Source organism: Amia ocellicauda, chromosome 1, assembly GCF_036373705.1.
Source record: "Amia ocellicauda isolate fAmiCal2 chromosome 1, fAmiCal2.hap1, whole genome shotgun sequence".
Classification (NCBI taxonomy): Eukaryota; Metazoa; Chordata; class Actinopteri; order Amiiformes; family Amiidae; genus Amia; species Amia ocellicauda.
Genome location: NC_089850.1, coordinates 30,446,096 through 30,463,795, shown reverse-complemented (window position 1 = coordinate 30,463,795; position 17,700 = coordinate 30,446,096). Strand labels below are relative to the sequence as shown.

At 36.6% G+C, this 17,700-nt stretch overlaps 1 protein-coding gene across 3 annotated transcripts in view; it reads left to right on the top strand.

Moving 5' to 3' along the window:
• crybg1a (crystallin beta-gamma domain containing 1a) overlaps positions 1–17,301 on the top strand; it is a 72,260-nt gene extending 54,959 nt beyond the window's left edge. For all 3 annotated transcript variants that reach the window (XM_066701605.1, XM_066701614.1, XM_066701623.1), the window contains 10 exons: positions 2,925–3,070; positions 7,285–7,411; positions 8,464–8,496; positions 8,861–8,973; positions 9,781–9,913; positions 10,080–10,219; positions 10,758–10,881; positions 11,440–11,598; positions 12,244–12,406; positions 16,109–17,301. In XM_066701605.1, the coding sequence (XP_066557702.1) occupies positions 2,925–3,070; positions 7,285–7,411; positions 8,464–8,496; positions 8,861–8,973; positions 9,781–9,913; positions 10,080–10,219; positions 10,758–10,881; positions 11,440–11,598; positions 12,244–12,406; positions 16,109–16,197 (1,227 nt within the window). In that variant the 3' untranslated portion in view covers positions 16,198–17,301. The remainder of the gene's footprint in view (positions 1–2,924; positions 3,071–7,284; positions 7,412–8,463; positions 8,497–8,860; positions 8,974–9,780; positions 9,914–10,079; positions 10,220–10,757; positions 10,882–11,439; positions 11,599–12,243; positions 12,407–16,108) is intronic.
• Positions 17,302–17,700: the final 399 nt, after the last annotated feature.

The following is a 17,700-nucleotide window of genomic DNA, read 5'->3' as shown; positions in this document are numbered from 1 at the left end:
CCACGATACAATATTAAATTTCAATGAAATCCGCAATCCGAATGTATTAGATTTAGTTGGATTTAATGAAATCCGAATTTCATTGGGTGAAATCAGATGAAATCTTGATGCAATCGCACGCTGTATGAAGGGCATTTAGGAGCGAGACTACGTGGTGAAGTTTGGAGTTTTGAAAAAGAAAAGCAAGAAAGAAGATCAAGAGTGTAAATACTTTCTGTATAGGCATATTTAGTTATGGCAGCTTCAGCCATGCTGTACATTGTGGCAAAAAGAAGACGGCTTTACTGAAGTCTATGCAAGTGTACACTCAGTATTTGTTGCAGAAATTAATGAAAATAATACTAGTTTCAGTATTGTACTTTGCAAAAATATATTTGTCCAACATATTTGCATATTTGTTCAAAATTTGTACTTTAATATTTTTGCGATATCTAAGTAGGGCTGGGCGATATGACTTAAAAATAATATCTTGATGTTTTTAGAAGTTTGGGCGATACACGATATAGATCTCTATTTCTTGTTTTTTTCCAAACAAGCTACAAAATAAGACCAAAGACATTCAAACAAGTATTTTTTTAATCATTAAATATGCAAAACTAACAAATTCCACATGCAGGCTGTCATGGTAAATATATGCAGAATGCAACACATTACAGCGCAAGTGTTGTGTGATTACTATTACGTGTTTTATGTTGTTATGGGTTACATAGCAACTCATACTGTGTATATGTATATGTCACATAAGAACAATAACACAAGTAATAGTAATCACATGCATTGTAAAATGGTATAGATTCAGGTAGATTTACCATATCTGGGTTTAAATTGGCGCATTTAACTTCTGCTAGATGGGTACATTTCTCTGTAATCACGTTTCGATTCTGCTTACCGGAACAGCACATGTGAATACAAAATAGTTACTATAATACGGATAAAAAAATATAAAAAAACTGTTGTACCACTTCACCATCTTAATATAAAGAAAGTGAAACATTCTGCATTTGTTTACATTGCTTTCCAGTTTATTCAAATTCAAACAAACTTAATTATTTTTTAATTTTATACAAATTATATACAGCTAAATTAACGGGGGTGGGGGGTGCGATGGCGTATTGTCGGGGGTGCTTGCAGATCGAGTTTAGCCCAGCAACGAGAGCGGGGCAGAACATGTGTGCTTGTGCTTTAATTTTTCTTTTGGTAAAATTTTTTTCACTCACACATATGTTTGGCCAGGTGTGCCGGTTCCCAGCTAACATACATGCTACAATGTTGTGGTGACATTGTGTGTTAGCAGGGTTAGCTTGAATAGTGCAGCAGGAAACCATGTGTGTGTGTATGTATGTGTATATATATTCTGTTTTTAGTGTGTTATTCAAACATTTAATAACTATTATTTTGTTTATTCACTTCCATTGTGATTGGCCGAATTAAAAAAAAAAAAAAAAAAAACGGATAAGTGTCTTCTGCAAGTGACTGGCCACAAAGATTGAAAAGCATTTCCTGCAAAGTGATTGATTGAATTAAAAAAATGGTTACACCTCCCACATTCCATGGTTTCTGGGTCTGCCGTTATACATACATTTGCATAAAAATGACAAAAACTTGATACTTGCGATATAAGCATTTTGAATTTCGCCCAAAATAATACAATAATGCAATAATGCAAAAACTCACTATATCGCCCAGCCCTATATCTAACACTGATAGTCTTACATTGTTTCATGTGTCATGTATTTATACAAAACTAAAACAAAACATTGTACACTTTTCTTTGCTAAATCTAGAAGGCACACTATATGTAATGGTATGGTACAACAACATAAATGACACCAAAGTCGTCACAGTATATTTCTTAAAGATAATTTATTGAGCCGATTTGAACAAATGGAGTAGTGTTTAGGGTTCTGGACTCTGGAGCACACGGCTGTGGGTTCAATCTCTGGTGTAGTCACTGCTGTTGTACCCCAGCTGTATAAATGGGTAAATGTAAAATAAATAATAATAATGTGATATCTTTTAACATTTGTCACCCTGGATTAGGGTGTCTGCTAAGAAATCGAGTAGTAATAATAATAATGACTGGCGATTATACGGTTAATACTAGAAGCACAGACATTTCAAACTACCTACAAGAGCCAGAACTATAGTATAATAATGATCACAAATCTATCACAAATTGAGTAGTGTATTTAAATGGAAATATTAACATAAAACATAAAAATGATTGTTACAAATTTGTACACTGCACAGTCATAACGCATAGATGAAACAAGTGTATTTGTGCATTAATCACTCTGTGTCCACTCAGTCTAACAACAGTTGTAAGAAGACACTTGTAATGCTATACATTGTGTGTGTTTGTTACTGCAAGTAAACTGCAGTAAGCTTGTTATGGCAATGGCACAGTGTTAGGTGATTGTATGACTTGTAGAAGGCAGAAAGCAATGCTAGTCCTTGACAGTTTCTTGACCTCTTATAAGCAAATGTAGAATGCCAGCCTCTCGGAATGCAAGGAACTCATAGGATGGCATTCTTTTCTAGCCTTATGAAGTGTTTGAAATACAGGTGTTTGTTCTTGGCTTTATCCTGTGTGTGAAAACAAACCTGAAATTCCAAAGAAAAGCAAAACTAGTTTGACTTAATGATCTGCTGCATGTTTCTTTTTTTAAACAGCCTTGTGATGCAGATAAGATATAAAAATCTTAAATCCTGGTTTACTACATTTCTAATACTGAAGCGTATTGGCAGTCTTCCAGTGAAGATACTGACATTTATTGAATGGCTGATGGTGTTTATTTTAACATTTAAATAATCACCCTTAACAAGTGTTCATGTAGTCAATAAGATAACAATGAGTAGAACTCATTGTGTAGAGCAAATTCATTCTTACAAAAGAGTCTAATTACATTGTTTTCCTTTCATAGGATTTCTTATCTCCACATTTGAAAATGTACACCGAAAGAGACTTTGGGATGAAAGGAAGCAACATCGATGTGCTGGGACCAGTTCTTGACTTGGAGGAAGTCGGTTATGGGGCAAAAACACAGTCGATTGATGTCATCAGTGGTGTGTAAGTAAGAAGTTTATTTTAAACATCAGTGATTTCGGCATACAATTTTATTTTTTTTACATCTTAACTTTATTGATGTTCATTTATGATAAAGTAAGTAATATTTCTTATGTCAAAGGGGAATTTCGGTAACATGCTTTTTGAACCATAAGTACTTAAGGTTCAAGCACAAAATAAACCCCCTCAGTTGAGAGCTCAGGAGATCCCCAAGGTAACCGGAGGGCATACCTATAGCAATACAAAAGCATTGTACATGAGACCTCATAGGTTTCTTATCTTTTGAAAAATGTCAAAACAATATGATAGTGAAAATGAAAGGTAGGTCTTTTGTCTTGTGAAAATTTAAATACTAATACATTTCTCAGTTTGTATAGGCATGTTTCTGGGTGAATTGTGTTAAAAATTGTTTTTGTTTGAATTGTTTAAAAGAAAGGCATCTATTTATTGTATGAATGATAGAGATACTGATTAGCATCAGCTTACGAATGCAAGACTGTTACATCCAAATACTTTTCATGCACTTTCATGTGGTGCTCCACCCTAGGAGCAGGTTTGGGCACAGTTTTCCAACCAGGATGTTCCTCCCTCGTTTCCTTTGCCAGTTAGTCATCAGGGGCTGGTTGTACTAACAGGATCAGAAAACAGGATCGGATCCAGGCTCACTGGATCCGGATCATGAAAAAGCATTGTACAAAGCAGATCGAGATCAGGATCCGCTGATCCGATTGTTTGATCAGTGCGGTAACTAAGGAGTTTCCTATTGACATAAACCGGCTCGTCAGTCTCTGTGCGGCTGTTCGAATTTCTACCGCTCTAATGACACAATGATAATCATAAACCTTTCAGAAAACTATACTGTGCTATTGCTGATGAGTTTATTAATTAAATAAGCTTAGCTGTTCACTACATTTCCCAATGCATGTTAATGTCAGTTTGCATATCGCTGCCACTGGATCCGACACGATCAGGTGTAGTCCATCAGCCGAAACATTTTCCATCAAGGACAGGGCGCATTGGATCTGTTAAAACCTCACAAAGTACACAACCTTTGCAGTTTCTTGCACTGGTGTGCGTTTCTTTAACTACAAAAAATATATAATAATAATTAGCCAATAATCAATTTTATTTATAATGCGCTTTTCTCATACCCAATAGTGCCAAACAGTCAAACAGTCAAAACAGACAAGATCAAACAGGTAATACAGCATTAGTAACTCAAGAGTATTTAAAAAAAAATTGCAACTAAGAATAAGAGATCCTTAAAAGCTTTTTTAAAAAGGTGAGTTTTAAGAAATGTCTAGTGGCACTTCTCAAAGCATTGCACAGCTGTGGAGTTGCTACAATAGTTTGCAACAGGGGTGCTGGAGAAATAAGAGCTTTTACATTATTTTTTACAATAAATACAACCCTAATCGCACAACAAACTACACTTCACCATAAAGACACAAAAGCAGAATGCACAGTTGAACATTGTATGTTTATTTGAATGTGCAAATCTTAGTAAATAATGTAAGTCACGTTTTTGTTGTTTATCTGTGCTGAACCAGACTTGTCTACATCGATAATGTTACCTATGTGCTGAAATCTGCCGGTTGCAAAAAATCTCAACGCTAAACGCAGCTTCAAACGTTTTGGTAAGGTATGACTGTGCTTCGATGTAGGTCCTAAAACAGGATCGATTATGTCTGTGAGGTTAAACATGCTTCATGCCGTTAATCTATACCAGTTTCATACGTCTTCCTCCCGAAAAACCTCTAACGGCTTTTGCCTGTCTTTAAATACCCGCCATCTGCGTGTTTGACGCCGGGGAACTAGATGAAGTATACAGCTTTGATCCTGCTCAAAAGCAGGATCATTTTTGAGATTGGATCTGAGCTCAGATTGAGCCCTGATCCATTTAGTACAACACAATTGAGATCAAGATCGGATCTGGATCCGGGATCGCATCCCGTTCGTACAACCCGCCCCTGAAGGCTTGCCCACAGGCTTGTTCGTATACTGTCTTATTGGTCAAATACCCAGCTCCCATGAGAGAAAACAAGAGTGTCAGATGTCTTTAAAGTCTTTCCAAATTACATATCTGGTTGTAAAAATCAACACTTTACATTATAAGGGTTTTTTCTCTTCAAGCGCTTTCAAAACACAATATACCTTACTGAACAGAAAGTGTCTTGTTTTATCTGGTCTTATGGTTTTTGCTGCAGATTTTAATTTAATATAGAGTCAGCCTAGATAATGTTTTCATTTGTCTCCCTTTGTGTCTGTTATTATTGGCCACATACATTTCACATTAACAGCTGAACATGGCTGTGCTTTTACGGTTATATACTCAACTGAGGCATTCTAATGTCTAGAACCTTGGATCATGCTCACTTGGAGGCAGTTACAGGAATTATAGTATTATAAGTCACAACAGAGTTCAGCAAAGCAGCCTAATGCATTATTGAGACAAAACAACTAGGGCCTATTTATTTATATGATGGGCTGTTGGGGTCAAACCCAACTTATTGATTGACAATAATCGGTCAATGCATGCAATAAAACAAACAAAGGACACGCCTTATTATAATGTATGTATATGCAAGATTATATTCACTGTAATTAAAGGGGATGGAGTCAGTGATATATTTTAAAGTGTGTAGAATCAACATGTCAACAAGAGTCAAAAAATGTAAGACATGGCTAATTTTACTTGACAAATGTGTTAAGCAACAACATTAAACCAATGTTACTGTTAATATATAATATATATTATATGAATTGTATATTAATATATCTTTTTGTTACATAACATTGTTAAACAGATAACCGAAACATTTAATGATGGAAAACAAGAGGCCCAAGCTATTACAAATGTATCTGTTATTGACACATTAATGAAACTTGGAACAGTTTTTTTCTGACAGAGTATTAAAGTAATGTGTAATATTAGAATACATAACTTGTTATGTTAAAAACAATTTAATGTTACAATTTAGTTTTTGTAAGTTCTCTATGACGTTTTGAAAGTTGTAAGCAAACCACTTTTTTTTACTTGCTCATGCACACCTCAGTGTAAATATTTGACGTATGTATTTGAAGTTCTAATGACAACCAGTTTATGTGGTGACGCATACCCTTCAGAGGTATAGGGGCAACTTATGGACACCTTTTTCTGACCAGAAAGAAGACAGTTTATCATTTTATTGATTTAAGGATATGTAAAAATATCAGAGATGTTGTGAAGGAAGAAACAAAAGCGTAGGATTTAACTCATGCAGTAGTACGTTTTGTTTTTGCATTAAAACCCATTAAAAGTTAGTTAGGTATTCATGATACGTAATTCATTAACGTATGCATGCTAGAAATATATTTAATAAAAGGAAGGACAGTGACATAGAGGAAGTATTTTTTCATCAGTAAATCAAGTGGTCTCATTATTAAGACATCATGGTATGGCTGTAAATAATTAAGGTTTTCCCAGGTAGAGGCATGGAGTGTTTGGCACAGGATTTAACATTTCCACTAAACTGCATGGCTGAAATTCCTGTCTGACAGAGGGTGTGCCAAATAAAGGGAAAACATCTTGCAACTCCACCATTAGAAATTAGAGTGGAGGCCTGTTTGGATGCTAATAACTGGGGAGGTGGTCCGCCACAGAGCAGCTGGAGGATATTTTTGTTTTTGTTCTGTTTTGTTCTGTAAATGTATTATCCACCCAACACCTGACAAGCATTACAGTGTAGTCATGCTGCTGATTTGATCTCATAGAGCCTGAGCCATTTGTCTTAACGTACTGAACATATACAGATACAGGCGTGCCTTTGGTGTAATTATGATGCAAGCCGTGGTCCAACATGAACGCAATATCACTTAACAGACTAAATGCCCTGGAGGAAAGGGAAGGTTTGAGATAATTGCTCTTCTGAAAGGTATATTAAAAAAGCAAGTCTGTTTAATGAACAGCTGTATATAAAGGATTTCTTACAATTCTCCTTAATTCTGTTGACAGCATACTGTCCTTTTTGCCTGCCAGGTATGCAAAACCTCATATGTTGAACAACCAAGATGTTTACAAAAAAAATAGGCATCAGTCTGAGAGTTTTGTATTATTAATGCCATTATCTCCTGTTCCAATTTTTAAGTAATGTTTAAGTACAGTATTATTTAATACATACATGTCCTACCTTTGTTTACTCAGTTTGTATATTCTTATCTTGTTTATTTTACTACAGATGGTTGGCTTTTGAGAATCCTAACTTTGGTGGAGAACTGTACATCCTAGAAAGAGGACTCTACTGTAATTATGAGGACTGGGGAGCAAAGAGCTTCAGAATCTCTTCTCTTCAGCCTGTATTTGTGGTAAGAAAGATTTACTATTTTTTATGTCCTCCCAAACATGCTGGCAGTTCTCCACTTTTTATTCCTTCTCAAGAATTGCAATGTTTTTAAACTCTCTTGCATCAAAAACATATTTAGGAACATAGGAATTATCATCTCATCCCTTTTATGAAACGTTATTACAATCTTTCTGTGTTCTGCTGATTTCTGACTGCTGAGCTGCATTTAAAATGACCTGATCTTCTGAGTGTTATTTCCTGAAGTTTAAGCTCGGAACCGAAGTGGAACAGATTACTTGAGCTAGAGATCACAAGCCCTGGTTCAAGGAGTGTGTTCAATTCCCCTGGTCATCTGTATGGCAGAGTGATGTAGATTCCTAAAGATCCACATTCACCACAAATGCCCCTTGAGGTTATGCAGATGAAATAAATACATATAAATCTTTCTGGGAACTTGTCAACAGAGAAATTGACAAGGTTCCTAAGATCATGGCATTCTGTATCTGTAAGTGTTCCTTCATCTGTTTCAGCAAAATGGCTGGATGTTTTGGTTTCATTGTTCACATCTTGATGACTTTATGGAATTTGAGGGTACCAGTCCAATGCAGTTAGTCTTAAAAGTCTTTGTATGTATTTGTGCATGCACAAATAATACTAAGATGAAGTGTCTCTTGGCTCCTGGAGAAACGCCAACTACAGGTGCACATCTCTCACACTGCTCTTTGATGACAGCACTTCCTGGATCACGTGTGAGCAATGTGAGCCAGGCTGCCATCTCCAGGGCATAGCCTCTGTAGAACTGAGCAGACATCTTGAAACACAGCTTCATTATCTTTTTTTTGTTTACTTGTAAAGAGGGTAAACCATGTAATGCAAAATGACAGACTGTTGCATCACATGTTTACGTTAAACATATGTTTTGCTATCCTTACATGTTTTGTTTTTTAATTAAAACTGGAATATTTTATTGCATATGCAATTGATGTTTAGTGTGCTGTGCTGTGGTGGTTTTTACCTTATTTGAGTTATGTACATTTTTATGGTTTTCTTTTGATTATTTCATTTCAATTGCAGGAAACTTTTGGTAGGTCAACTCCAAAATTTAAGGTAAGCACACATTTTTCTGGACTGTTTTCAACTTCTGTATTACATTGGACGATATTAATAAAAGGGCCACAGTTCCAAATTGTTTAAAGAATGAGTGTGCCTTATATAGTTTTATTTTATCCATTAAAAATGAAAAATAATTTTAAGTTTTAAATTATTATAGAGAAAAAATTCCTATAGTATTCTGTGCTAAGGAGATTATTCTTTGGTTTACAATACAAAAGTAGAAAGATATATTTTTGAATCTTATATAAACAGTTTGACCTAATTTGGCAGTGCCTGTGTGCATTGATTTTGAGTGACTGCTAGTACTTTGAATTAATTAAAAAAAACTAACCGACTGGCGTTTGCTTCCTTGTCGTAGGCTCAGTTATTTTCTGAGCCTGATTTTCAAGGCATCAGCCACATCGTGGAGGACAATTCGCCAGTTCTTCCGGAGTCATTCTTACTCAGCTCCTGCAAGGTTTTGGCTGGCAGGTTGGTGGGAGAAATAACTTTATCTGGCAAGAATATGACTGTACTACATAGATGTCCCATTCTGCTCCCACTGAAGCTTTTTTTTTTAGGAAGACTTTTCCAGACAGTAATTAATACAGTCCAACATGCCAATATTGGTGATTTAATTAAGAAAATAAACAAAAAGGATTCTGCAGTCAAAGGTTTATGTGATTGTAAATTAATGTTTTCCGTTGATTACTTTCAACATGTGAGTGTTTGCTGTTCTAGGACATGATGTACGGTATTATGTAATATCCATTAACCCTTTCTTTGCTAAACTGTATAACACAATCAGTATGAGGCATCTGCATGTAATTCTGTAGTTGCATTATAGAATTAAAAAATCTATTAAAAAGTCAAATGCAATATTGAGCCCTTTTACAAATATACTTGAATTGAAATGAAACAGTCTGTGGGAATCCTCACAACTAACTTGAAAAGGTAAAAACAGACAAATTATTAATGAAGAGCTTCAAATGAAGTGAAGATGAAAACAAATATTTATATATCTTAACCTAACATTAAATCAACACTTCAAGTCAATTCCACTTTGCCAACAAATGTATGAATAAATACAAAGCATACCTTGGTATATTTTAATGATTTGTGCTTATAGAGTTGTCCTTTTTATCAGCTGTGCCTTTATATCACCACCCTTGCATCATGTTTAATGCCAACTCTGCTTTCTGCCAGATACAGCGCCCTTTCTAGAATTGGCATTATAAGGAGGGTTGCATTTCTGGATAAGCAGTGAATAACAATGAACTGCCCTGTGTGTTTAATCAGTTGGATAGCATATGAAGGCCAGGAATTCAAAGGAAACCTATATGTACTGGAAGAGGGAGACTACCCTGACCTGACAGCTCTGGGCTGTCCCAGTGTGGACACATCTATCCAATCCATACAGAAAACTGGTTTTGTAAGTAAAGACAAGCTTGGTCTATCTGTTATGATAAACCCTGAACTGAAACCTGAATAACATAGAGGGAGATAAAAATGATATTGTCTTCTTGTGGGATGGTCTGTGTTGTCTAATCCTAGTAACAGAACTGTGCCCTTTGTACGATCCGTCCCTCTCTCCGCAGGAGTTCTCCCAGCCGTGTATCACACTCTTCTCTCAGGGCAACTTCAGGGGAAGGAGGATGGTTCTGAAGGCTGGAGCCGTAAACCTGCAGCTGGCAGGCGGCAGTAACCATGTCTTCTCTGTGCACGTGGAAGGAGGGATGTGAGTGCACTTCTCTCCTCACTGGGATGAATTTGCTTCTGTTTTTATCATGGAGGAATAATTAAAGACCATATAGTTAAAGAGCAAGAGCAAAGTCCTGCCATAAGGACACAGTGTTGTTTGCATGACCACTGTAACATAAATCCGGTTTATAAGGTCAATGTAACTGTTTCTGTACAGATTAACAAAAGGTGCTCTTTTATGCTCATCACATATTCACTTTAAAATACCACAGTAAGATCAGTGAGCTTTCAAGTGTTGGTCTCAGGGAAATATCTTAGATGCTTATAAACTGGTTTTGTCACATAGAGGTTATGATCATAAAATAGCATGTCAGTTACATGAGGAATTCACACTGTATGCCCAAACTTAATCCTAGAGGAGTGTGCTTTCTTTCATATTACTTCTCAAGTAGATGTCATTTATACATTTTTGGGGGGGCCTTTTGTACTGAATGCAAAAAGGTTAATCTTGACGTTTGTTATTACTGCAGGTCTTAAACGTTATATTATTGTCCATGTAAACACATTTTTCACAGGTGGATAGTTTATGAACACAGTAATTATCGAGGCCGTCAGATTCTCCTGCAGCCCAGTGACATTGCGGACTGGCACAGGTTCAGTGGATGGCACCAGATAGGATCCTTGCGCCCCCTGTTTCAGGTGAGATTTGATATTAAATATTATAACTTGTCATATAGTGAAGATGATGTAATGCAAAATATCATTTACAAGACTATATATTATATTAGACTATATTTCACAACTTGTAGGTTACATTTTGGAAAGCAAAGAGTTCTCGGCATAAGTGTGTTTTTCCAGTTATTGGTATCATCTCATAAACACATGATTATTTGAATTCAGACGTTTTGCTATAAGTGTAAATGTCAAGACAGTTGTTGCCAAAAAACAACCAGACAATGTTGATGTTTGTAAGAGCATTTCCTTCTCAACTTGTTTTGTAAGTAACCTTTTAGTCATGAAATTAAGAGAAAAGAGCTAGGGAGGAAAATTTTTAAGGTGTATTAATATTTGCAATAAAATATTGAAAGATGTATAATATACTGTGTTAGATTCTTATTTTCATCATAAGTGAAATAAATAAAAACATGTTTTTTTACCAAACTACAAAAGATAGTTGATAATGTTTTTAGTGGTGCAGATAAAATATAGAACATTAAAAAATGTTAGATGAGACTGAGAATTATAATATCTCCACAGAAACCACATTACTTTAAGATTCGGAACAAGGAAACGGGGACGCTGATTTCGATCAGTGGCACCGTTGACAACCTCAATCTGATGAGAATTCTGGTTCTGGAGGACACGGGGGAACTGGACCAGATCTGGCTCTACCAAGACGGTCTCTTACAATGCAAGGTATTATTATTACCTCAAATATATTCCTTTCATTGCTCATTTTACATAGTTGAAAGTCTGCTCTGCTATGAATTGAGGACTCTGCACATCTAGTTTTTGCGTTTTAACTACCATACTGTACTTAATTAAAACTGAAATTATTAGTCATTCCTTAGAAAGCAATGTGATTTTTAATACTCTGAATAGAAATTACTGAAATATCTATGGCCCCTATCTGGAATCTGACACTGTTTTAATTTGTTTTTTTAATTAAACCATTCCCAACGACAATCCCTTTAATTAACAAGTGCAGACCTGCCATAGACGTCGGGTGGTTTGGGTATGTGCATGCTGCATCTTCACACAAGGCACCAAAACCAGCAAGTCAGTATGTTTAGATTGATGCAGCATTTGTACCTAAATATTGAACCCACTGGATCTTTTTGCTGATTAATAGTCCAGCTCTGTAAGCATTAATCATGAAGAGGCTAATCAAAATAATTTAAAAAGCACATAAGCGCATGTTTGTCACCAGTACCAAGTTTGCTACCCAGCTGAATTACTTCAATTTTACTAAGCATTTACCATTAAACAGTTACCTTTCAATGCATGAGTGTAATTACCGCTTATACAGGACTGTGTTTTTTATTATTATTGTTTTTGCAGATGGTGGAGGACTGCTGTCTGGAAACCTTAGGGAGTATAATCATGGCTGGCTGCAGGCTGTCCCTCTCACCTGAGCCCGGGAAAGAGAACCATTTCTGGACTATATCTCCTGATGGGGTGATAAGGTGTAGCGTGAAGCCCGAGTTCGTTCTGGAAGTGAAAGGTAAGGCAGTACCAGTGTTAACTGTTTTGTACGTAGCTGTAGAATAAAGTATCGGCACCATTCATCTGAAACAATGCTATTGGGTTATTATTTTAGTGTGATGCAGAAATCAATCGAGTGTCCGGAGGAGTATTTTCAGTTTTCTCTAGGTTCAATAAACCGAACAGATAAAGCATTATGAAATAAAATTAATCGCCACACAAGATAGTTTCAAATGAAGTGTGATTAGAAGTAATCAAATAGGTATTTGTAATTGAGTTCTTTTAGGTTGGCAAATTATTATTAAATAAATACATTGAGGGAAAAAGTATTTGATCCCCTGCTGATTTTGTACGTTTGCCCACTGATGAAGAAATGATCAGTCTATAATTTTAATGGTAGGTGTATTTTAACAGTGAGAGACAGAATAACAACAAAAAAATCCAGAAAAACGCATTTCAAAAAAGTTATAAATTGATTTGCATGTTAATGAGGGAAATAAGTATTTGACCCCTTCGACTTAGTACTTGGTGGCAAAACCCTTGTTGGCAATCACAGAGGTCAGACGTTTCTTGTAGTTGGCCACCAGGTTTGCACACATCTCAGGAGGGATTTTGTCCCACTCCTCTTTGCAGATCCTCTCCAAGTCATTAAGGTTTCGAGGCTGACGTTTGGCAACTCGAACCTTCAGCTCCCTCCACAGATTTTCTATGGGATTAAGGTCTGGAGACTGGCTAGGCCACTCCAGGACCTTAATGTGCTTCTTCTTGAGCCACTCCTTTGTTGCCTTGGCTGTGTGTTTTGGGTCATTGTCATGCTGGAATTCCCATCCACGACCCATTTTCAATGCCCTGGCTGAGGGAAGGAGGTTCTCACCCAAGATTTGACGGTACATGGCCCCGTCCATCGTCCCTTTGATGCGGTGCAGTTGTCCTGTCCCCTTAGCAGAAAAACACCCCCAAAGCATAATGTTTCCACCTCCATGTTTGACGGTGGGGATGGTGTTCTTGGGGTCATTCCTCCTCCTCCAAACACGGCAAGTTGAGTTGATGCCAAAGAGCTCGATTTTGGTCTCATCTGACCACAACACTTTCACCCAGTTCTCCTCTGAATCATTCAGATGTTCATTGGCAAACTTCAGACGGGCCTGTACATGTGCTTTCTTGAGCAGGGGGGCCTTGCGGGCGCTGCAGGATTTCAGTCCTTCACGGCGTAGTGTGTTACCAATTGTTTTCTTGGTGACTATGGTCCCAGCTGCCTTGAGATCATTAACAAGATCCTCCCGTGTAGTTCTGGGCTGATTCCTCACCGTTACCTGTATAAAAGACACCTGGGAGCCAGAAATCTTGCTGATTGATAGGGGATCAAATACTTATTTCCCTCATTAACATGCAAATCAATTTATAACTTTTTTGAAATGCGTTTTTCTGGATTTTTTTGTTGTTATTCTGTCTCTCATTGTTAAAATACACCTACCATTAAAATGATAGACTGATAATTTCTTTGTCAGTGGGCAAACGTACAAAATCAGCAAGGGATCAAATACTTTTTTCCCTACTGTATGAACTTTCGTAAACATTACATTTAAATCGGTTATGTGCTTTATAATGCAGGATCTCTCCTCTGCTTCATCTGCAGCTTCAGTGCTCTTGCAGGTAGAGGTCGGAGGTCAGTGAGTCAGGTTACACAGCTTTGGCTGGTTTCTAACAGATTGTATCAGGTTAGAAGTGGGGGGTTGAGGCTTCCTTTATGACCTAAAGGCAAAAATGGTTCTATAGGGAAACATTGTTTTCCAGGCTTTAGTTAACATCCTGAAATGTTCTCCATTGAATAGTATGCATTATTGAGGCCTGGACACACATTCAGGGCAAGAACAACACATACCTGCAGTAAACAGGAGTTGAATATTCTCAGAGCGAGGGCTGTTTGAGGTGTCAGTGTCTGTGCTTGTTGTTTGTTAATGAGACCAAGTAGATTACCAGGTTATTCACAAAGAAATGCATGAATTGGCCTATAAGGAACAATTAGCAGTCACGTTAATTTATGTCTGCAAATTAAATGTGCTCTAATTATTTATTATAATTCCCATTTAAATTTTCTGTTGTATGATTGTGTATGCAAGACCACGGTCCTTAACGTGTTAAATGATCCTCCTACATCAAAAAACAACAAAAACAACAGAAGTGATTATGTGCTGAGTGAATGTTGCACCACACCCTGTTCTGTCTCTCCCAACACTGGAGGGCAGACTGATGCAGGAAGAGCCCAACACGCTGGTGCCTATCCCCGACATCTGAGTGACAGGTCACACCATTACACTTAATTTACAGCTGTTCTCAAGGCTTCCTGGCATGAGCAATCTAACCCCTTTTCAGTGCGTATGATGGGCGCCATCTTAATGAAACATCTAAAGGAGTTTTGCAATTTACACCAGCCAAACGTGTGTCAGGTTGGTGTTAAATCATGAAGCCTGTAACATGAAACCCATAGCAGCTGTGGGTGAGAACAATCCCTTCCAGGGAAGAGAACCTGACCTGAACCTGAAGTTCTTTTATTCCTCGTACAGCGTGTTATATTCTCTTCTCTGTATGAGTGATTGTTGCTCTGCTGTCTCCAGTGTAGTCCTGCACTGTAGTCGTACCAGTAACTGACAGGATATATTTCTATGGATTATAAATATATATTTGTTTAGCTCTTAATTCTAGAATATATACAGCATTTAATCTTATCTGATGCACTTAGCAGCTCTGATATGTCTACATAAACAGTAGGAGAAATAAACCACCGTTCGTTTGGGGGGGAAATAAACGCGCAGACTGACAGAGAACAATCATTTGTTTGGTTAACTTACATACTGATCATACAAGGGTGTGAAAAGCACACAGCATGACAAGGGAAATGTCAAGAACATTCTTGTAGAGAGACGCATTCTGTGCAGTAGCATGCTGGTCCTGTTCAGGCTATTCTGGAGTAACTGGGGGGTTGTGAAGTATGAATGATGTGACCTTCACTGAGAGGGGTTCTGCAGCAGAGAACATTATGCGTGTTATTTTAATGTTATTGTGTAATAGAAGGCACAGAGGCTATAAACTTTGAATCGAGTTGCTTATTTGGTGATTCTATTTCTTAAGAGCTTGAATTCAGAAACCCTTCTGTGTATAATTATAAATTACTACCCACAGATACCTGCTTATTTACTCTTTAACTGCGTTTTCAGGGAACATTTATGAAGTTGTTGGGTCACAGCTCCATCTTGTGGCTGGTTCTATATATTTGTAGGGTAACTGATAAGACAGCTTTTGTTGTGAAATTAGAGAAGCATTGTTATAAGTGAATAGTTATTTCAGTAAATGCTAGAGAGTTTAAAATAGTTTCATTTTACAGATCTGAACTTTTTAGCTAAGCAAACATAATTTGTTCTGTGTTGCAGATGTATGTGGAGTATATAGAGTTTTTTAAATGCATCTTTGAGGGAAGTTTTTGAGGCTGTACATTTTAGTACTATGTGTACTATTGTGTGCATTGTACTCTTTTGACTTACACATTTACTCCTACTCAATATCAACTGCATTATACATTTTTAAGGAACTGTAAAACAAAGTGTTGAGTGATACAATCTTAATCCAATCTGACTCGCCAGTGTCCAGTAAAACTAAGAATTACAAAAATTGCTTGAAGTAGGTGAAAATGATATGGCATTTATTTTATGATTATTTTTTACAGGAGGTCAACAGTATGACAAAAACCAGGTGATCCTCAATACCTTTGATGAACGGAAGCTGAACCAGAGATGGACTTTGGAGATCCTGTGAGGGTGTGAGTGTCAGGAGCTGTTGCAGGGTAACTGATGGCATACTGCCCCTTTCTATAGCGAATGACAGCGCAGGCTGCAGAGAATTTCTTTCAAATATGTTTGCTTAGCTAGATAGCCTGAAAAATAAACTTTTTAAATTAAGGTATTTCTTATATAATTATTTGATTAATTAATAAACACAGATTTTAAAAGCAAGACATGAGCAAAAAAAAAAAAAAAACAGACTGCAGCATTCCTGCCTGAAATAGAGGATAATATAGATTATGCAGTACATGGGACTATGGCTCTGCTCATACCTCAGCACTGCATACATAGGTTTAAAGATTAAGAAACGCTATATATATTTTTGAAAATACATACCGGTATATATATTTATATTATTCCTTAAAGGATTAAACCTTTTAACAAGAAGTTTTATTTTATTCTCTGGACTGGAAACGCTCTGACATTAATTTTAGATTTTTTTTGTAATTCTCGCTTAGTAAGATTAAAGAAAATACTCCTTTCCATGTGTAAGCTGTGCTTATTACATTGTTAACAAAGGTCACAGCAGCTGTTCTGAAGCAAAGGACACAGCTTAATAAACGACAGGTGTTCTTGTGCGTCTAATCTGTACCTGTCATGTGCGGGGGAGACTGTCACTGCCTTTAGTTTGTTTCCGTCTTTCATTGTGACAAGGTGTTTTTTTGTTTTTGTTTTCTCAAAGGGGCTTCCCATCATTGACATTGTTCACCTACAGATGAAAATTCAGTTAAACTTTATACTCATCTCTATACAGTAGTTATACAAAGCAATCAGTTATACATAGTGTTTTATGTAAAATGGTGTTAAAAAAAAAAAAGAAACACTAAATGGTCTGTGTACCAGTTCTTGTTTTTTTTTCTTTACATATAAAGCCTTTGAATGCAGTTACATTAGAACTTCTGTATTATGATATGCACATTGTTTACATGTAGATCCAAAAAAAAAAAAATGCTTCCATGTTTTTCCATGAACTTCTGAAATCTATTTTTCACTTTGAGTAGTATGTATTATGGGTGTAAATGTCTAAGATTATAAAACTGTTACATTTATAAAATAAAAGCTTTTTTACACACAATAAGTGAGGGATTGTCTGTGTGTTTGTATGTATATCACCATCACCCTATATTGATCCCCTACTGGATGAAGGCCTCCCCAAGATGTTTCCACTTGCTTTGATCTACAGCTTCTCTTTTCCATGTCAAGCCTGCTAATCGTTTTTCATCTCTTGGGATCCATTCAGTAACTTCCTTTATCCATATAAGCGCAATACAAAGTACAAAATGGCACAAAATATTACAAATTCCAATTTACATATTACAGTGCAATTCAAAGCATAACACATTTTACAAATTCCAATTTACACAAGTGTATACAATATATGACATCTTACATCCTGGATTGTAAAAGCCGAGTGCAGACAAGATGTTAGGTTACAGTCAAGGGCAAAGGGAAAGGGAGCATAGGGGAAATCAAAATA